The 20,348-nt window shown below is 46.7% G+C and overlaps 2 protein-coding genes and 1 long non-coding RNA gene across 6 annotated transcripts; 2 read left to right on the forward strand and 1 right to left on the reverse strand.

Moving 5' to 3' along the window:
* Positions 1-47: 47 nt before the first annotated feature.
* Positions 48-6,301, forward strand: Retreg2 (reticulophagy regulator family member 2). 2 transcript variants are annotated; one of them, XM_008825749.3, is made up of 9 exons: positions 48-405; positions 646-752; positions 2,300-2,330; positions 2,689-2,824; positions 3,055-3,139; positions 3,394-3,537; positions 3,687-3,781; positions 4,077-4,212; positions 4,821-6,301. In XM_008825749.3, exons 1-9 carry the CDS (start codon positions 137-139, stop codon positions 5,444-5,446), a joined length of 1,629 nt encoding a protein of 542 aa, XP_008823971.1. In that variant the 5' UTR covers positions 48-136; the 3' UTR covers positions 5,447-6,301. The 2 variants fall into 2 exon arrangements, with proteins under 2 accessions (XP_008823971.1, XP_029415895.1); XM_029560035.1 differs by lacking the exons at positions 48-405; positions 646-752 and having other exon boundaries at positions 2,313-2,330; positions 2,777-2,824.
* LOC115068912 lies at positions 5,797-17,048 on the reverse strand. Its single transcript, XR_003848248.1, has 2 exons — positions 16,924-17,048; positions 5,797-7,800 (listed from the first exon to the last, which is right to left on the reverse strand). It is a non-coding gene; the product is annotated as an uncharacterized LOC115068912 (long non-coding RNA).
* On the forward strand, positions 17,001-20,283 carry Zfand2b (zinc finger AN1-type containing 2B). 3 transcript variants are annotated; one of them, XM_008825750.3, is made up of 10 exons: positions 17,001-17,134; positions 17,258-17,334; positions 17,611-17,705; positions 17,933-18,064; positions 18,190-18,341; positions 18,884-18,976; positions 19,058-19,118; positions 19,222-19,289; positions 19,611-19,683; positions 19,889-20,283. In XM_008825750.3, the coding sequence occupies exons 2-10, from the start codon at positions 17,280-17,282 to the stop codon at positions 19,931-19,933; spliced, it is 774 nt and encodes a 257-aa protein (XP_008823972.1). In that variant the 5' UTR covers positions 17,001-17,134; positions 17,258-17,279; the 3' UTR covers positions 19,934-20,283. The 3 variants fall into 3 exon arrangements, with proteins under 3 accessions (XP_008823972.1, XP_017651732.1, XP_029415896.1); XM_017796243.2 differs by having other exon boundaries at positions 17,013-17,134; positions 17,261-17,334; XM_029560036.1 differs by lacking the exon at positions 17,001-17,134 and having other exon boundaries at positions 17,161-17,390.
* Positions 20,284-20,348: the final 65 nt, after the last annotated feature.

The raw sequence follows: 20,348 nt of genomic DNA on the forward strand, positions 1-20,348 counted from the left end.
CACGTGACGTCCGTGCGCAGGTTCTGCTCTCTGCGGTGCGCGCCCCCTTCCGCCTGACGCGCCCCCGGCGGCGGCCTAGCTGCCCTGGCTCCTCGCGGGCTCGGGCAGCGGCTGCGGCTGCGGCTGCGGCGGGGCTATGGCGAGCGGCGGCGGTACCACCGGCTCAGGTGGCACCGCGGGGCTGGGCCTGGGCCTGGGCCTGGGGATGAGCCTCGGTATGGGCGAGGCCACCGGCGACCCTGAGGAGGAGGCGGCTGCGGCCGAGGCGGTGGGACGCCTCGCCACGTCGCTGTGGCTGCGGCTCCGCAGCTGGGAGGCGGTTTTGGCAGCGGCGCAGCGGCTGCTGGTGTGGGAGAAGCCTCTGCACAGCCTGGTCACGGCGGCAGCACTCAACGGCCTGTTCTGGTAACGGCCGGGGAGGAGGGGGCGGGGCCGGGCTGCGCGGGGAGAGCCGGGGTCGGGAGCGCCTCTGCCTTGAGGAATGTCAGCGGCGGGGCGCCCATCCATCCCCAGGTTAGGAAGGCTGAGGTCCTCCGGGGTTGCCCCATCTCTCTACATCTTGGTGACGGTCTCCCCGTCAGTGGGCTCCGCCTTCTGTGATGGGCGCCGCAGCTTCTCCTAACCCACTCCCCTTGTCTCCCTAAGGTTGTTGTCTTCGTCGTCCCTCCGGCCCTTCTTCCTGCTCAGCATCTCACTTTTGGCCTATTTTCTGCTGGATCTCTGGCAGCCTCGCTTCCTCCCCAACGATTCATGTGAGTGTTGGTTCATACCACATGCCCGGTTGTGCACCTGCCGTGTGCCTCAAGCCCACTGCATGAGGTTGAACAGTGAGGAGAAGGTACAGCCGGCCTCTTGCCTCCCGGACATGCTCCTCACTCCTCCATCCCGGTTTTTTAAACATTTGCCCGAAGTGAGAACTGTTCTTTTACCAAAATAAACGGTCTTATGGGTTTAGTAGTCAAGACTGGAGTTTGTACCACATCACTTGAGTTCCAGTCCCTGTTCTGCTACTTAGCATGTGTGTGACCATGCAAAGAGTGGCCCAACCTCTGCCTCTGTTTCTGTATCTTCATGGGGCCTTGAGGATTAAATGAGTCTGTACACGGTGCATGATTATGGTAGTGCTTCACTTATGATAGGAGTTGTGTTGACTTTTTTTTTATCCTTTCCATATTATTTTCTTAATGTGGACCTTGGGAACAACTAGGTGTTAGGCTGTGTCTGAATTATTTAGAATATAAACGAATAAAGTATGGTTTCCTGTGTTTGAGAAAACCAACCATTTAAAGGAGACACATACGGGCCTAGTGACATAGGCCCACGGTCTCAGCTATTTAGGAGGCTGGGACAAGAGGGGAGTCCAAGTTCAAGGCCTGCTTGAGCAACCTAATCAGACCCTGTCTCAAAACAAAAAGGACTGGACGAGCTGGAAAAAATGGCTGATTCCCAGCACCCGCATGGCAGCTAACACCTATCCTTAACTCCAGCCCAGGGGAGGCACACAGGCACCAAGCACACAGGTGGAGCACTTACATACATGCATGCAAAACACTCATACACATAAAATAAGAATAAATAAAATTTTTCTAAAGGACTAGAGATGAACCTAAGTATTAGAGCACTTGCCTATCATGTACCCTAGGTTTAATTCTCAGTACTACAAAAAAAGAAGCTGGGCATGGTGGCGCAGGCCTGTAGTCCTAGCACTTCCTCCCAGGGAGGCAGAGGCAGGTGGATTTCTGTGAGTTCAAGGCCAGCCTGGTCTACATAGTGAGTTCTAGGACAGCTCAGGCTACAGGGAGACCCTGTCTCAAAAAGACAAAAAAAAAAAAAACAAAAAAGAGAAAGACATGCAGGAACAACATGTAATGCTTCAGTTGTTTGTATTTGAAGATAGTGCTCAGTCGGGCATGGTAGTGCATGCCTTTAATCCCAGCACTAGGAAGGCAGCGGCAGGGGGATCTCTGTGAATTCAAGGCCAGCCTGGTCTACATAGCAAGTTCCAGGTTAGCTGGGGCTACAGGAAGACCCTGTCTCAAAAAGACCAAAAAAAAAGAAAGAAAGAAAAGAAAATGCTCTGGGCCTTGCTTCATGCCTATAATCCCAGTACTTAGGAGGCAGAGGCAGGAGGATCACTGAAAATTGGGCCAGCCGAGTACAAATAAGAGACCCTGTCTTTTTAAAAAAAAAAAAAAAAAAAGTTTCGAGACTATAGAGGAGGGACAAATCTTTCTGAATTGGGGTCTCTTGGCGCCTCCAGCATCCTTAATTTATCTCCCTCCTCTTTCTTCTTCTATAGCGTCAACCCCTGAGGAGCCACACTCTGACAGGTGAGTACAGGCCGCCTCTTAAAAAAGATGCCCAAATCTGGTCTGCTTGCTGTACTCCCATAACCTCAAAGAGAAGCCAGGCTATAGCTTCAGCAGGCACAGCTCCCAGTATAGGGAAGGGACTTGCAAGCAAAAGTGTGCTTGGCCCTAGACTTCTATGCAGATACTTGTCTCTTTTCCTTTTGAAGCAGAGGGTTGGGTATCCTGGGGCTTTGCTTCCCTAGACTAGGACAGCTTCCTTTGGGGTTGTTCAGTTTTCCACTTCTCTAGACTGAAGAGTTCAGCAATCTCAGAACGACTTGAGTGCCTTAGAAAGCTGGTGTCTGAGGCTTCCAGGGGTCATGTCATGTCTCCCCAGTGAGGGTGCGGGGTCAGGCGCCCAGCCGCACCTGCTGAGTGTGCCCGAGTTGTGCAGATACCTGGCTGAGAGCTGGCTCACCTTCCAGATTCACCTGCAAGAGCTGTTGCAGTACAAGAGGCAGAATCCAGCTCAGGTAAACTTCCCTCACATTCTCTAGCAGTTCTTGAGCCAGAGGGGATGAGAGAAGAGTGTCTATTGTAAATTTCTAAATTGGTAGGCTTGAGCATCTGACTAGACTGGATCACTGAATTCCTAGAGGAAATTCCTATCCTTGCACCAGATGAACAGTAATTTCTTACTTAGATGACTAGGACACATGGCTTAGCCCAATGTTTTTCATAGACCCTCTGTTCTTCCCTGCAGTTCTGTGCTCGAGTCTGCTCTGGCTGTGCTGTGCTAGCAGTGTTGGGACACTATGTTCCAGGGATTATGATTTCCTACATTGTCTGTGAGTAGGGGCCAGCCCTGCCCTTTCCAAAAGCTTTCTCCATTTGTCTTTCCCTACATTGACCAAAAGAAAGAAAGATTGCATTTTCTCTGCTCAGTTATACATCTGGGGAGAAGAGTAGTGGATAGTGGAGGGAAGAGGATCCTTGTGACAGAACCTCATCTTTGTTCAGACCTTCCTGTTCAGGATCCATTTGAATGAAGGCTCTTAGGAAACTGGCATAGTGAGCTCTGAGTGAACTTTCCAACCCTTAGTGCTGAGTATCCTGCTGTGGCCCCTGGTGGTTTATCATGAACTGATCCAGAGGATGTATACTCGCCTGGAGCCCTTGCTTATGCAGCTGGACTACAGCATGAAAGCAGAAGCTGATGCCCTGCATCACAAACATGACAAGAGAAGTAAGGAGCTCTCTTAACCCAGAAGGGTGAAAGTTGGGGCCTTTGCTTATAGATTATGATATGTCCTGAAATTTACATAATTTCCAATTCCTTCACCATATTTGTCCTCTACCATTGTCTTTGCTTGTTACTGTTCTGTTCTTCTCTAGAGCGACAAGGGAAGAATGCACCCCCAGGAGGTGGTGAGCCACTGGCCGAAACAGAAAGTGAAAGTGAGGCAGAGCTGGCTGGCTTCTCCCCAGTGGTGAGGTCTAGGGGAGATGGGATGACAAATAGAAGGCTCAAAGGAAGGAGGGCATGGTGGCACATACCTGCAATCCCACTTGAGAGGTGGAAACAGGAGGGATGAGGAGTTCAAGGCCAGCTTGGATTTTATTATGAATTGGAGGCCAGATTAGGCTACATAAGACCCTGTCTGAAAAAAACCAAAGAGGCTAGGGAATTGGGGAGATTAGAGCGGCCACCTCTCAGGTAGATGGGAGCCAAGGAGTGAGGATAAGTGTTCTTACCCTTTTCTGTTAATCCTGGTTCTCTTGCAGGTGGATGTGAAGAAAACAGCACTGGCCTTGGCTATTACAGACTCGGAGCTGTCAGATGAGGAGGCCTCTATCTTGGAGAGTGGAGGCTTCTCTGTATCCAGAGCCACAACTCCACAACTGACAGATGTTTCTGAGGGTATGAAGAATTCTTTGCACCTCTTGATCTTTCTGTTCCCTGACCTGGGGTTCTGGTAGTGCTCTCTGACTTCCAAAAATACTTTCTCAGCTGGGCGTGGTAGTACACACCTCTAATCCCAGCACTCAGTGGAGGCAGAGACAGATGAATCTCTGTGAAATCGAGGCCACCTGGTCTACACAGTGAGTTTCAGACCAGCTGGAGCTACAGGGAGACCCTGTCTCAAAAACAAAAACAAAAAAACTTTAGCAACTGATCTAGTGTAGCATTCCCATCTTTTTTTTTTTTTTTTTAAATCTTTTTGAAACAGGGTCTCCCTGTTGCCTCCTGAGTACTGGAACTACAGGCATGTGCCACCACACCAGGCTTTTTTTTTTTTTTTTTTCTTTAAAGACTGATGTATCGAAGGCTAGCTCCCATTTGAACTCACTGAAGTAGCAAAAGATGACCTGAACCACCAGATTTTCTTTCTTCTACCTCCCAAGTGCTAGGGTTACAAAGGCATGTGCCACCATTGCCTGACTTCTCAAATTATCATCTGTAACTCATTGGGTTTCATGGCCAATCAGAGAAACAGAACCATTTCTAACCTTCTGCTCTTTGCACAGATTTGGACCAGCAGAGCTTGCCAAGTGAGCCAGAAGAGGCTCTGAGCAGGGAGGTGGGGGAGGGGGAAGAGACAGAGCTGGCCCCTTCTGAAGACCTCCTAAGTGCCCCTCAGACCCTCTCAAGACAAGCACTGGATATGGCAGAGGAAGACTCATCAGTTAAGGAAACCTTGCTTCGGCTCTCATCACCTCTTCACTTTGTGAACACACACTTCAATGGGGCAGGGTCCCCCCAGGATGGAGTTAAATGCTCTCTTGGAGGACCAGTTGAGATGCTGAGCTCAGAGGCAGTGAGTGGTGACCTAATGGCTCCACCCAGCACCCTCACACCCCCACTTTGCCTTACTGAAAGTGGCCCAGTCCCCCACCTCTCCCCCTCTGTGCTCCCATCCCTTCCCCAGGACTCACCCCAACCCCTTCCTGCCCCTGAGGAGGAAGAGGCACTCACCACAGAGGACTTTGAGTTGCTGGATCAAGGGGAACTGGAGCAGCTGAATGCAGAGCTGGGCTTGGGACCAGAGACACCTCCAAAGCCCCCTGATGCTCCACTTTCTCCTCCCCTGGGGCCAGATACACATTCTCTGGTACAGTCAGACCAAGAGGCTCATGAAATGATAGAGCCATGATCCATGGCAGTACAAGCTGCAGGCATAGTAGGGCTTCCTGGCTAGGGATATCACATTTTTCCTCTCCCTATCACTCGGGTGAGGCTATGTGTGGAGAAGCTGGTTATCAGAAGGTAGCCAGCCTATTCTCTGCCTGCCTACCTGCCTGCCTGCCAGCCATCCTGAGCCTGGTACAGACAGTACCTGTACCTAGGATTGATTTTAAGTTTGTAAATAATTTTCCATTTGGGTTAGTGGATGTGATCAAGGCTAGGGAAGTCCTTCTACAGCCTGCTCTTGCCTCCCTGCCTCATCTCTTCTCATTCCATGATGTCCCAAGCCCTGGTGGTCTACCCTTTTTCTTCCTATCCTCAGGGACCTATGCTGCTCTGTCCTCATGTCCCACTTGGTTGTTTAGTTCAGGCACTTTATAATTTTATTCTCCTGTCCTACATTCCCCTTGGCTTTATCTACCTGCTATGTCCTGTCCTTAGCAGTCTAATCCCTGTCCTTTGCCAGCTTCTCTTCCTACAGGTTCTGGCCAGGTTTTAGGGTAGCTTCTGGTCTGAAAAATAAAGAATAAACCTGGTCAGGCCAGAAGTTCTGTACTTAGGTCACTGTAGCCTCTAACCTACACTGCACCCTTGCCCAATTTTGCCCTCATGATGCAGGACAGCAGGGTCCCACAGCACTTTTGCTAGCACAGGGGTTGGTGAGCATGCACTCTGTCTTGAAGTGAGGGACTTCCTTACTATCTAGAGAGGCAGAAGGAAACTACTCTGGGCCTTGGTGGGGATCTCTTCTAGGGTCAGTAAGTAGAGAGTAACATCTGTGTAGGTGTTAACTGGAAAAATAAAGTGTTGATTGGCTAGAACATGCCTGCTTGCCTGCCTGCCTCACTGTGAGCTGCCTCCCACACTGCACTTTGTCCCCGTGTCACCCTTTTATTCCAGTATTGCTCCTGGCTGTTTATTTACCTTGGTTCAAAACAAAGCCAGAAGCAAGGATTACCCTTACAAACCTAACTGCCCCTCAATCATCTTCTCTGACTGTATGATACTTTTAGTAAGACTTAGCATGTGTGAATAAAGTATATGCAGGAGGAATTGCCTTGTCTTCCCAATCAATGGAAATGTGGAGCTATAACTGTTTAATGTATGCCTAAGCACTTAAGACTGTCATAAGTCACCTATCTACCTGCTAACAGCTCATTCTTGATGTGTGTACTAGGCCTACTAACCAGCAGTAGAGGACTGTATATTCATATCAACTGATTTCAGGCCAAGGCACTAAATATCTTAACATCTTTTAAATGTGATATGTATTTTGGCATTGTTCTGAGTTGGTCTATATGTACTAATGTATGGTTTGTTTTTTTCCTCAACTTTTAATTTTTTTTGTCTTTTTGAGATGGTCTCCTTGCAGCCCCAGCTAGCCTGGAACTCACTATGTAGACTAGGCTGGCCTTGACCTCACAGAGATCCTCCTGCCTCTGCCTCCCAAGTGCTAGAATTAAAGGTGTGTACCACCAGGCCTAGCTTTTCCTCAACTTTGAAAATACATTGTGTTATAGGCAGACATAGTGGCTCACACCTGTAATCCCAGCACTAGGGAGGAGGATGAGGCAAAAGGATTGAGGCCTGGGAGGGCTTCTCTCAAAAAAAAAAAAAATTCACCACAAACAGCTGCTGTCAATTCCATTTTTAAATTGCTTAACTCCTGCAGGCCACAAGGCCAATAATGGAGTCATGATCCAAACCCAATGGTCCCAGCAAACAGTAGGTTGCTGTCCATTGATGGGCACATGGGAAGACACCAGGAACTTAACCAGTCTAATAGCTTGGCTTTGTGAAGAGTGGATTCTTGGCAGACCTTCCACTTTTGGGAAACATCCCAGAACTGAGCAAATGGTTTCTTTGAACCTTCAGCTGCAGGTACAGTGTGGCAAGCCACCCATCTCTGAGGTGGGCTTCTATACCATAGCCTATGAGAATTTTCCATGTGTTCCACATTTGCCTGAGAGTATCAGTGTTGACTGAGGCCTGTTCTGTGCTACTGAAGGAACATGAACTAATTTAGAGATTTCAGAAGAAAATGCAAATATAACCAATAGGCAGTCCCTGAAGAAATTAACCAATCAAAAAGAGCTATTGCTCAATGCCTTAATCCTTGTTAATCTCAAAGTTTGAAGTCAGAACCAGAACTCATAGCACTCATAGCTTGAGCAAAGTTGTCATAGATTTTAAGTTCCTGTGTGAATTCCTTGCATTTACCGTGTTTGACAGTTTCTACATGCTTTTGTCTGATGTTTCCCACCACCAGGTGTTCTGGCCGATTTGTTCTCCATGATGAAAGGCACAAGAAGAAAGCTTTTCCTGAGTAAAAGAAAAAAATGAGTAGAAATGTGAAACCTAAATTACACAACACAAAAATCACAGGAAGTACAGTTTAAGAGCCAGACATGGTAGCCCATGCCTGTAGTCCCAGCACCCAAGAGACCAGGACAGAAGGATTGGAGATAGGGAGCTTGATGCCAGTCTGGGCTACTTTAGGGAGCTTGTTTCAAAAAAGAAAAAAAAGTGCTGGATATGGTGGCATGCCTTTAATCCCAGCACTTAGGAGGCAGAGGCACATGGACCTCTGTGAGTTCAAGGCCAGCCTGGTCTACATAGTTCCAGGCCAGCTGGGGCTACAGGGAGACCCTGTCTCAATAAAACCAAAAAAAAAAAAAAAAAAAAAAGGCTGGTGTGAGAAGGCTACATGTTTATGTTGAGGGTGGGGTCAGTGCGTTTTAGTTATGTATGCAAATAGCTAATAGTGTAACTTGTCTGCCTTAGTAGAAAAACATTCTTCAAAAAAGAATTCTGTACTATGGACAGGTTAAGTGAAAGCTGAGTATTGCAGGTAGAATTCTTGAAGAATCAGGAATGTTTACTCCATGCAAAAAGATGAGATGGATCATATCAACTACCTTCAAAATTTGAAGGTTTGTCAGTATGGCTTCAGAAAGTAGAAATTAAATCTTTGAGTAGCTTTGGGTAGATAAAGGTGCTAGATAGAATTTAGTTTTCTGGCCAAGATACAACAGAATAGTTGGGAGATGGGAGTGGGGGTTGTTTTCTATCGTGTCTAGTAATTACTGGCACCAAGATTTAAGTTCTGTCAAAATAGCTCCAGTTTGTTTTTTTTTGTTTTGTGTGTGTGTGTGTGTGTGTGTGTGGTATGGTGTGGTGTGGTGTGAATGCAGGCACACTCATGCCATGGCTCAAGCATAGATGTCAAAAGACAACTTTCTGGAGTCCTCACCTTCAACCATGTTGAGATGGGGTCTCACTGTATACTCCATGCTGTCTAGCCTTCAAGCTTCTGGCTGATTCTCTTGTCTCTGCCTGTCCTCTCCCTAGAGGAGCACTGAGATTACAGATGCACATCACCAAATCCATCTTTCTTACTCGGGTTCCCAGGATAGAACTTGGGTCATCACGCTTGGGCAGCAAATGCCTTTACCTGAGGAGCCATTTCACCAGCTCAACTCCAGTTTTCTGTTAAGAAGGGTTTTTTGGGGCTGGAGAGTTGGCTCAGCAGTTAAAAACAGTGGCTGTTCCTGCAAAGGACCCGGGTTCAGTTCCCAGCACTCACATGGTGGCTAACAACTGTTTGTAACTCCAATTCCAGGAGACTCCAACATCCTCTTTGGACCTTTGCCGGTATTGCACAATGCGGGTGCACTTATACACATGCAGGCAATACACTCACACAAAAAAAGATGGGTTTTGCTCAGCCAGGAATGGTGGCACACTCCTTTAATTCCAACACTTGGGAGGCAGGGACAGGCAGATCTCTGTGAGTCCAAGGTCAGCTTGGTCTATCTACAAAGCAAGTTCCAGACTAGCCAAGGATTCATATTCCTGAATCCTCCCACCTCAGCCTTTCGAGAAGCTAGGCCTATAGAATACAGGTGCCCACTACTTCACTAGAGTACAATAATGGCTCCAGGAGTTTTGTTGTTTTGTTTCTATATTTTTGTTTCAGGCAGGGACTTCTGTATTTCAGGCTGGCCTCAACTTTGTAGTTGAAGATGACTTTGAATCTCTGACTCTCTTGCCTCCACCTTCCAATCTCTGGGATTACCAGCTTGTGCCACCAAACTTTGTTTATGTGGTGCTAGGGCTCGAACTCTGCCTTCAAGCATGCTAGGCAAGCACTACTAATTGAACTGTGGCCCAGCTCTGTGGTGCTTTGTTTTTGAACAAGGTCTGCTGTGTGGTTCTTGGTGGCCTGAAATTTCATATATAGCTCTGGCTTGCCCCTAATATTTGACAATCCCCCTGTCTTAGCCCTCCAATTGTGGGGTTACAAGTGTATGCTATCTTGCCTGGCTTTTTTTTTTTTCATTAAGTCAGGGTTTCTCAGCATTGCTTCTCTTGACATTTGGAGCCAGACAGTTCTTTGGTGATGGCTGTGGCTCTCCTGTTTCTGAATCTTTAGCTGCAGCTTTGGCTTCTGTGCACTTGAATAGATGCCAGTAACTCCCTCCCCTTCACTCCACACCTGCCCCTGCTCTCACAGCAAGCAAAGTGTCTCCAGACACTGCCGAATGTCCCCTGAAGGCAAGATTGTCCTTGCATGAGAGCCATTGATCTAAATTAAACTGCCCCCAGGCTATATGGAAAGTATACTAAGTTTAAAATCAAGAGGTTTCAGTACTAGTTTTGCCATGTTTGTGTAGATGTTTATAAACACACTGAATTGAAAATAATAGGAAAAAGCTGGGTATGGTGGCACATGCCTTTAATCCCAGCACTTGGGAGGCAGAGGCAGGCAGATCTCTGTGAGTTTGGGCTAGCTTGGTCTACATAGTGAGTTCCAGGCCTGCTGGGGCTACAGGGAAACCCTGTCTCAAAAAAAAAAAAAGAAAATAGGAAAAGTTACTTGGCTGTCCACCTTCATATTTCTTCCCATTTCCTCCCCTAATTAGATATGCCAACCACAGAAAAAATTTTGTAATTCTCACTGTGGTTTTCATTGTGTTTGTTTTTGTCTTTTGTTTTCCTTTTATGTTTTATTTTGAAATAAGGTCTCATTGTATAGCTCAGGGTGGCCTTGAACTCACTTTGTATCCCTACTAGACTTCAAAATCCTCCTACATCTGTTTTCCAACTGCTGGGATTATAAGTAACTACCACCACATATGGCTGTGTGTAATTGTTTGCTCACTTCTTGACATTCAGAACACATTACTTTCCTCCTGACCATCTGTGACTTATTCTTTAAGAGCAGGGACAGGTAAGCAGCAAGGAGGTGAGTTTGAGGGCAGCCTGGTCTCTATCATGATTTCTGGGCCAGCCAGAGCTACATAGTAAAACCCTCTCTCAAGGAAAGAAAAAGACAAAAAGGAAGTAGTGTGCCCAAATTGGACCTTTTAAGAGCTGGTTAGGGCTGTGTCCTCATGAACTGGATTAATAGCTAATGAATTATCTCAAGATTGATTATGTTTAAAAAAAAAGTGTGGCTAAATTTTTTCTGTACTTCTGCCTCTTGCAGTCCTGGAACTCTGCCAGCAAGAAGGTCCTTACCAGATGTGGGTCCCTCAATCTCAGACTACAACTGTGAACCAAAACGAACCCTTTAAAAAGATAGGTGTGGTAGCACTTGTATGTAATCCCGGCCCTAGGGATGCCGAGGCAGGAGGATTACAAGCTCCAGGCCATCTCTGTCACAACAAATAACAACTCCTTTTTCAGTTGTTAAGGACATCATAGAGTAAGTAGATTTGGGGAAGCTGATGATGTATAATATAAAGAACATAGGACTGAAGGCAATACAAAAATAGGGGTTCAGATTTTATCTCTTTAAGTAAATAACAATCTCTTGCATTCTCAGTTTGAGAACTGAGGGCAAGACAGCCTTGCTGGTCATCCTCACTTTGATCTTGTCTGCTTTAAACCTGCAGAAATTACAAACTTTAGGCCATGACTCTACCTGCTAATGTTTAAAGGAGCCAGTGTTTGCTCTTCCAAGGAGAAGCTGCAAGTTACTGCTAGTAGAGCTGCTGCAGAGATCTGTTTAGCTGATCCAGGTATGCTTTGTCTACAAAAGGCAAGAGTTAGCTCTGCTCAGTTGTTAACTGTATCTTCTGAAACAGCTGTGCAAGTTGCAAATTTTTAGATTCCCTTCAGCATTCTTCTTTATTCAGGAACCAAGGAGACTACGTTCAAGCTATGGGTTGGGAAATGGAGACTGGTTTGTGTATCCTCATTGAATCTAGGGAAGATAGTACCAGCCAGAGCTAATCAGCACACAGATCTGTGTGAACTATAATCTGTCAGTAGGGAAACACTGTCTAAGAAGAGACTGAGAGCTTCAGTCTCTAGTTCAGGTAAGTCCATTCTGGCCAATTAAAATATTCTTGCAGGGGACTTAGGGTATAAGCTCATTAGTAGAATGCTTGCTTAGCATATGTAAGGTACTATGTTCCATTGCCGATACTACAAACAAAAACTACCAAAAAAATCCCTCAAACAAACGTACATCTCTTGGCTCATGCTCAAGAGAACTTATTTTTTTTTTTTTTGTTGTTGTTGTTCCCCAAGCCTTCAGGCATTCATATAGTGGGACAAGGGAATGAGGTAGTATTCATCTTAGTTTTGCTCCATCAAGTCTTCTCTAACTGGAAGCCTATAATCCTAAAGCCACTGATGAATGTAGGGTGAAAATGAAGAAATTTAACTCTTTGACACCAACCAATTATTGTTTAAATTGGAAATAATTATTTAAAATATGAAAATTTTCATTCCCACCCAGGGACACCAAAAGTAATAAATAAATAAATAATAAAAAGTAAAATAAAGTCTGGAAGTTATTTATTAAAATAAGTGGTTAGGGATGTAGGTCAGTGATAGTGTGCTTAGCACAACCAAAGTCCTCTGATTCAATCCTCAATAAAAAATAAGTAAATAAACTTTGGGAAGTTATTTAAAATAAAAGCTAGGCCAGGTGTGGTGGTGCACACCTTTAATCCCAGTTCTTGGCAGGCAGCAGCAGGCAGATATCTGAGAGTTTAAGGTCACCTTGGTCTATATAGTGAGTAGGGCAGCCAGGGCTACATAGTGAGACCCTGTTTCAATTAATTAATTAAAAGTGAGTATAATAGGGGGCTGGAGAGAGAGCTCAGCAGATAAGAACACTGACTGTTCTTGCAGAAGGCCCGGGCTTGAATCCCAGCACCCACATGGCAGCTAACAACTGTAACTCCAGTTCCAGGAACTCCAACATTCTCTTCGGTCCTCTGTGGGTATTGCAGGACATGGGTGCAATTACCCACATGCAGGCAATACACACATAGACATAAAATAAAAATAATAAGTAAAACATTTTTTAAAAAGTGAGTATAATAGAGCCAGGCATGGTGGCGCACGCCTTTGATCCCAGCACTCGGGAGGCAGAGGCAGATGGATCTCTGAAAGTTCAAGGCCAGCCTGGTCTACATAGTGAGTTCCAGGCCAGCTGGGACTACAGGGAGACCCTGTCTCAAAAAGACCAAAAAAAAAGTCAGTATAATAACATTATATGGGGAGTCCTAGACCTGTGATGTGAAGAGTGTCCACAGTTGCAGAGATTATCATTCTACAGCTACCATCAAAGCCACCATCTTGGTAAATCAATAAAGAATTTCAACTGAGCAAATCAAATACTTAGTTTTATTAAGTTTGGGGTTGCAAACCCTTGTAAACAAGACATTTATCCACTTAAGTAACAAGAGCACAGATGTTATATCCAGGGTTGGTCAACATATCAATGACTGGATTTTCGCTACATGTCTTTTCTGACATTTAGAGTATTGGCTCATTTTCTCCGCCTGGTTCCACTTGTGATTAAAAAAAAAAAGACTGTCTGGAGATTATTACAGAGTTCCACAACTGGTCATATACAGAGATTGTCTGTGAATTGCCCAAGCCTAAATGGCACATCTACAATGCAACCTCTACACCTAAGACTCACAGAACATAGAACAAGGGATAAAGAGAACACTAATTCTCAATTCACATCAATGAAGCTCCCTCAGGCAAGAAAGAGTCAGGAACACAAAAGGTCACAAATGGCCAAAATGTAGAGAATAAGAGTATACAGAGTGTGGGTCCCTTGGTCAGGACTCCTATATTAAAATCCACTTACCCAGGGTGCAGGGATCATTTTGGAAGAGGGGGCAGAAAGATTGTAAGAGCCAGGGAGGAGGCGTATGACCATACAGAAACAGTCCTACAGGCTCCTGGGACTCTTCTCATAAGAACCTACAGCAATGGTGTCAGCATACACAAAACCCATGCAAACTCAAGCAGACAAAAACCCAGAACAGAACTGTGGAAATAGGCAGTAGGCCCCAATCTTAGCTGAGGAACTATTGGCAGCTGATTACTGCTGGGTGAGGAAGAGCCGATCTTTTTTTTTTTCTGTCTTTTTGAGGCAGGGTCTCCCTGCAATCCCAGCTGGCCTGGAACTCACTATGTAGACTAGGCTGGCCTTGAACTCACAGAGAGCTGACTGCCTCTACCTCCCAAGTGCTGGGGATTAAAGGTGTGTGCCACCACACCCAGCCTAAGAGCCAATCTTTTTAAAGGGAGGGACTCTAGATAGGCTGATTAGACTCTGTGGATAAACTTACACTGAGGGATGTCTGGGGACACTAACTTGACATGATAGGCCTTAACACAAATGACAGAATGTATGAATTCCAGTGGGGGGCACTATGGGAAGGGACCAATGGGGAAGGGGGTTTAAAGATGAATGATTAAGATGTTCTGTATGAAATACACAAAAAATCAATGTCACAGATAATTTCAAAGCAGAAATAAGTTTTCATCCAAATGGATAGCAGGAACTGAGCATGGTGGCCCAAGCCTGTAACCCCAATACTCAAGAGGCTGAGGCAAGAGAATTGCCAGGAGTTCAAGCCCAGTTTGGGCTACAGAGCAAGACTGTCTTTAAAAAAAGATAGCATGTACATATAAACATTTTAATTGGGGCTGGAGAGATGGCTCAGCGGTTAAGAGCACTGATTGCTCTTGCAGAGGACCTGGGTTTGATTCCCAGCACCCACATGGTGGCTACGAACCATCAACTCCAGTTCCAGAGGAATCTGAAGCCCTCTTCTGACCCCTGCGGCATTGCATGACATGGGTGCACTCACATACATGCAGGCAATACACTCATACACATAAAAATTATAAATAAAATATTAAAAAAATAAACATTTAATCATTAATAAGGGAACTGAAAAGGAATACAAAAATTCTTAACATTTTCTGGAAATATGTTTGTCAATAAATATTTTAATTACTAGTTTATATACTGATTAATATTTTACAGGGGACAAAATAAACAAAAGCCTCATAATGTATTTGGAGTTATTGCCTTTTGGGGGCACCTTATCAGTTTATGCAAGTTAATGTTATAGAGCTATAAACTGCTTTTATCAGTAGGAAGCAGGCAAACATACTGTGACAAAATTTAAATTTTCTAAGAGTATCAAATGATGGTGAAGTAGGCATATTAGAAAAATACTAGTAGCATATTTGAAAAAGAGAACAGTCATTTTTGTAAGTTTGAATTTTTTTTCTTTCACAGGAGAGGGGAGACAGAGATAGGCAGATCCTGAGAGCTTGCTGGCAGGCTTCCAGCCCAGTGAAAAACCCTGTCTCAAGGCATTGAGGTAGAAAGCAAAAGAGAAAAATATCCAATGTCCGCTGTCGCCTCTTCTTGGGTACATGTATTTTGCATACTCATGTGCATGTAACACACACACACACACACACACACACACACACACACACAAATACACCACCACCACCAAAAGAGAAAAGAGGAGAAAGAGAGAGGGTGGGGAAAGGTGAAATCAATAGCCATCGTTTTCCTGGGGGTCACAGACTTTGAGAAGAGACAAAAGAGTCAGATGATGACTTAAACCAGACATGGTGAGACACACTTTTAACCCCAGCACTTGGGAGGCAGAGGTATTTCAGTGTGGCAGATGGTCATTCCATACACTGTATGTTAAAGACCTAACTTTATTATGAACACTGATTCTCTTGGCCTTGATTCCAAACCAGGAAAGAATCTGATTAACCACATGTATCAGATGCTTGAAGTGCCCTGTCCCGCATCTGCCAGACCCATCTCTGACCCCAGCTTTCTCTGCAGCAGACAGTTCCTATGAGCCCTAATGGCTTGTCCAGCCTGGGTATTTCCATCTCAGAGCATTTACTAAAGCCTTGACCTCAATTAACATGCATATAGGTGTGACATGAACATAAGTTGGCAGATGACAGAAGTCAAGGCTATTGGGTAGTCAGAGCTGAGGATCCAGGAAAGATGATTTTTAATTTCTACCGGCTTTAGAGGTGTGAGGATGTAAGAAGCAGACACACAGAAAAACCAAAAGTTGGAGATAAAGGGGAAGATGGAAAGCTAGAGACTGACTTTTTTTTTTTTTTTTTTTTTTTTTTTTTTTTTAAGACAGGGCCTCCCTGTACCCCAGTTGTCCTGGAAGGCACTAAGTAGACCAGGCGGGTCTTGAACTCACAGATATCAGCTGCCACACCCAGCAGGACTGGCCTCCCTGCCTAAGCCTATGAGAAGATATTGAGTGATCACCAATCCCAAACAGAAGTGTCCAGAGGCATGTGAGAAGAAAAGCGTGCTGAGCCAGGAAGGTCTCCATCTTCTGGTTCCTAAGGTAAAGACAGACACCAGCCTAATGACTACCACACATCATTCAAAAAGCACGGCAGTTAACACTGAGAATATGCTAATGTTTTTCCAAGTGTGGTATATGAGCAATCTGTCTTAAAATTTCTTCAGGTGCTTCCTCCTGAGGTCCTAGGGCCCAGGAATCTATTTTAAACTAGCTCTGCAGGTGATTATGCTTCACACTGACATCTGAGACCTCTGTATTCCAGGCACTGTTGGGTGCTGGGCCCAACACAAAACAAGGTGGACTTGGTCCCTGACTTCCCCACTACTTAAAAAAAATTATATCATTAGTGTGTATGTATGAGTACGGGCGTGTAGAGGTCAGAGGACAGCTACCCCGAGATGGCTCTCTCCTTCCATTGTGGGTTCGACGGGTAGAACTCGGATAGTCAGATTGCGCCATCTCACCAGCCCTCTCCAGTCTATTTGTGTGTGTAGGGAACTGGGGATCAGCTGTTTTCAGAGGTGCCTGTGTGCTGGAATGGAAGGATGGAGATCACATAACACTGCATATGTCCCTAGGTCAGACTGACAGGAGTCAGGGAAGTCTTAAGAGGATGGGCATCAAAGCTGAACCCTGGAGAGTAATCTGGGGTAGCTGTCACTTCATACAGAGACTGGGGAAGCCTTGGCCTAGAGAAATGGCCAGAGGAGGGAACGCAATGAAAAACAGATCAAAAGACTGCGAAAGCCTCCAAACCACCCCAACCCTTGCCTCTAGGTGCATCCGTCTTAGCTTCACTGTGCACCTGCTCATCACTGAGGACTCAGAAAGACTCTTCTCCGAGCTATACTGGCGGCCAAGATCTCAGAGGCCGGAGCTGCCGGGACCCAGGGGAGCAGCTCTGCTGGAACACTCGGTCTGCGGCCTGCCGGGCCCGCCCAGCGTGATGACGTCAGAGCGCGCGCGCCCTCGGGAGGAGGATTCGGGGCTGCCGGCCTGCTGGCACGAAGGCTTCGGTAACCTGTGCTGGGCGGGGGAGAGGAAGGGGCGGGGCGGAGAGCCCCCCAGAGTTGCTGGGTCGCGATCCCGACCCGGAGCAAGAGGCCTTGGCACGCTCAGCGCTCGCTTCTTCCCCGCAGCAGGCCCTGCAACGGTCCGGCGATGGAGTTTCCGGATCTCGGGGCTCACTGTTCCGAGCCGAGCTGTCAGCGCTTGGGTGAGGGGCGGAGCGCGCGGGGGACGAGGCCGAACGGATGGGGCTGGGGACCGCAGGTGGGAAAGAGAGGGTGCTTGCTGGAGCTGGAAATGCCAGAAGGGCGGAGCTCGAAGCTGGGGGCGGTGCCTAGGGGCGTGGCCAAGGAGATAGTGGCCTTGGGAAGGGGTGCAGTGTGTTGCAAATAGGGCGGAGTTTTTCCTATCTTGAATGGCAACCTTGAGTGAGAGAAGGACATCCAGGTCCCTTTGGGCGAGCAGTTCGACCTACTGTTTGTAGATTTTCTGCCGCTCAAGTGCGATGCTTGCTCCGGCATCTTCTGCGCAGACCATGTGGCCTATGCCCAGCATCACTGTGGATCAGCTTACCAAAAGGTGAGGGGGCGATTGAGGGTGAAAGGGGTGGTTGTAGGGTGGGGAGGTGGATGCAGATGCATGCAGAAATCTGTCTGCTTCACATTTTCCCTTCTGTTACTATTGTCTTTCTGAGCCTTGGTAGTGGGAAACTTCGTTTTCTTGTGCATTCATGAGTGGAATATCCAGGTTCTTTAAGGACCAGAGATTTGTTGGGCCACAGACTGACTCCTGCCTCTTGACTGTAGGATATCCAGGTACCTGTATGCCCCCTTTGTAATGCGCCTGTGCCAGGGGCCAGAGGGGAGCCCCCTGACCGAGCTGTGGGAGAACACATTGACAGAGACTGTCGCTCTGATCCAGCACAACAAAAGCGCAAGGTAAATGATAGAGAAGTTAAGTCATAACCCAGCTTTGAATGCTGATGCCTGGAAACCTGGACAGCTAGCTGCAGTAATGGGGCTGGAGGAGTTGGGTCTCAAATACAAACCCTGCTTCATCTCAGATCTTCACCAATAAGTGTGAGCGTTCAGGCTGCCGGCAGCGGGAGATGATGAAACTGACCTGTGACTGCTGTGGTCGAAACTTCTGCATCAAGCATCGTCACCCACTGGACCATGATTGCTCTGGGGAGGGGCACCCGACCAGTAGAGCAGGGTAACTGCCACCAAGTATTCTACTTACCTTGTTTCAGTCATGTCTGCCTTGACCAGGGGAATTTTTATGCTTTATATTCTTTTGTTTGCAGTACTGGGAATTGAACCTAGAGCTTTGTACCTGATAGTCAAGCGTGCTACCACTGGGCTACTGCCCTGGCCCTTTTTGGCTTGAGATAGGTTCTGACTTTGTAGCCCAGAGTGGCCCCAAATTTGTGGCAATCCTCTTGCCTCAGCTCTGGAGTACTGAGTTCTAGAATTACAGGTGTGAGATACTCTAGGCCTCTTTTTACTTCTTTGAGAAAAGATCTCATTAAGTTTCCCAGACTTGCCTTAACTTCAATCTGTAGCCTATATAGTCTATGACCTTTCAATGTTCCTGTCTCAGCCTCCCAAGTAGTTGGAATTAGGCTTTACACGTTCAGGCCCAGCTTGCTCTCCTTTCAAAGTGCATGGTTTCCCAGTGTTTAGAGAAAAACACCCATCCTGACTTCCATAAGGCATGTTCTCAGAGGCATGTCAGGAATGTCTCTTTCCCTACAGGCTTGCTGCGATCTCCAGAGCACAAGGTCTGGCTTCTACAAGCACTGTCCCCAGCCCAAGTCAGACCATGCTTTCCTCTTCCTCTCCCAGCAGGTAGGCTTGCCTGTTTCTCCTCTCCCTTTCCACCCTCTTCTTATCTCTGATTACAGCCTGTTTGTTTCATATCTGCCACAGAGCCACAGCCCAGTCTCAATCTCAGACAGCCCCTCCAGTGATTGCTTTGCAGAATGGCTTGGTGAGTTTGAAAGAGGTTCAGAGGTTGGATAGACAGAAGGAAACCTACACAGAATAAAGTCCAAGGACACTGATCTTTTTTCTTTTTTTTTTTTCCTTTGCAGAGTGAGGATGAGGCTCTGCAACGTGCCCTGGAATTATCCCTGGCAGAGACCAAACCCCAGGTCCCAAGGTACTTACTTTGGTGAAAGAGAAGGTAGGATGAGGATAAGACCTGAGTTTGGAAGGATGGAACTGGGACCAATCCAACCCACTGCAAGAGAATAGCTAAGAACTTGGGTTCAAAATTAAGATAACTATATGACTTCTGACAAGTTCTTTAACCCAAAAGGCCTTGATTTTCTCTGTACCAATGGTGACAGTGGTAACACCTGCTCAGTTATTACTGTAAGGGCTGAGGTCACACTTAAGAGGTACTCATCACCATGATGCCAGTCAGATCACATGCTCGAATTTTAGGTATTGTCATCAACTTAAGCTCTTCCTTCCACAGTTCTCAGGAGGAAGAAGACTTGGCTTTAGCACAAGCACTGTCAGCCAGTGAGGCAGAATACCAACAGCAGCAGGTATGAGGACAGTGGGGAAGGATAGGGTATTCTGGTGGGGAATAAGAGATTGGTGGTGGTTCCCCCAAGTGTTCAGAGAGTTTTGGCATGCAGTCATCCTTTTGTTTCCAGTGACTCTAGCCCATGCTGAGCCCTGAAGTGAGGCCTGTCCTCTGTTGTCCTTGACTTTGCACCCTGTCTCCTCCTTCTCCTCTCCTTGCTCCAGGCGCAGAGCCGCAGCTTGAAGCCGTCCAACTGCAGCCTGTGCTAGGGTCCTGGGCTTGGGGAAGGAGGCTCATCTGAGGACTGTGGCCCTCACACCCCCAGGGTATACATGCAGAGGAGGCACAAAACAGTCTGGAACACAGAGACAAGCAGGAGTGAAGTGGAGGCCACTTGGGAGCCTCTCAAGGAAGGAGGCTTATGCAGCTATGCCTAGGAAAGGCCCTGTCAGCTCTCCTGCTGCAGAGTGGTTGGGTCCATTACCTGGTTGGGCTTTGGTGGGTGCTGGCTAGATTCTATTCCTAGCCCCCCCATCATGTCATCACCTTTTCCCTGGGGCTGCTGCATGTAGTGGGAAGGAAGGGGCATGGAAAGAGTAAAGACCTTGGTGGTGAGTAAGATGTCTGACTGGTATGTTTCTTTTCCCTCTCCCTTGCAGTATTCCACATGACCAAGTCACAACC

The sequence above is a fragment of the Nannospalax galili genome, unplaced genomic scaffold (genome assembly GCF_000622305.1).
Source record: "Nannospalax galili isolate Female #2095 unplaced genomic scaffold, S.galili_v1.0 scaffold127, whole genome shotgun sequence".
NCBI classification, from domain to species: domain Eukaryota; kingdom Metazoa; phylum Chordata; class Mammalia; order Rodentia; family Spalacidae; genus Nannospalax; species Nannospalax galili.

Bases quoted from the DNA above. Each gene is read 5' to 3' on its own strand.
- Retreg2 (XM_008825749.3), top strand. From the start codon at position 137: ATGGCGAGCGGCGGCGGTACCACCGGCTCAGGTGGCACCGCGGGGCTG. The intron at 406-645 runs GTAACGGCCGGG...TGTCTCCCTAAG, and splicing joins GCACTCAACGGCCTGTTCTG to GTTGTTGTCTTCGTCGTCCC. The intron at 4,213-4,820 runs GTATGAAGAATT...CTCTTTGCACAG, and splicing joins ACTGACAGATGTTTCTGAGG to ATTTGGACCAGCAGAGCTTG.
- Zfand2b (XM_008825750.3), top strand. From the start codon at position 17,280: ATGGAGTTTCCGGATCTCGGGGCTCACTGTTCCGAGCCGAGCTGTCAG. The intron at 19,119-19,221 runs GTGAGTTTGAAA...TTTCCTTTGCAG, and splicing joins TTGCTTTGCAGAATGGCTTG to AGTGAGGATGAGGCTCTGCA. The intron at 19,290-19,610 runs GTACTTACTTTG...TTCCTTCCACAG, and splicing joins ACCAAACCCCAGGTCCCAAG to TTCTCAGGAGGAAGAAGACT.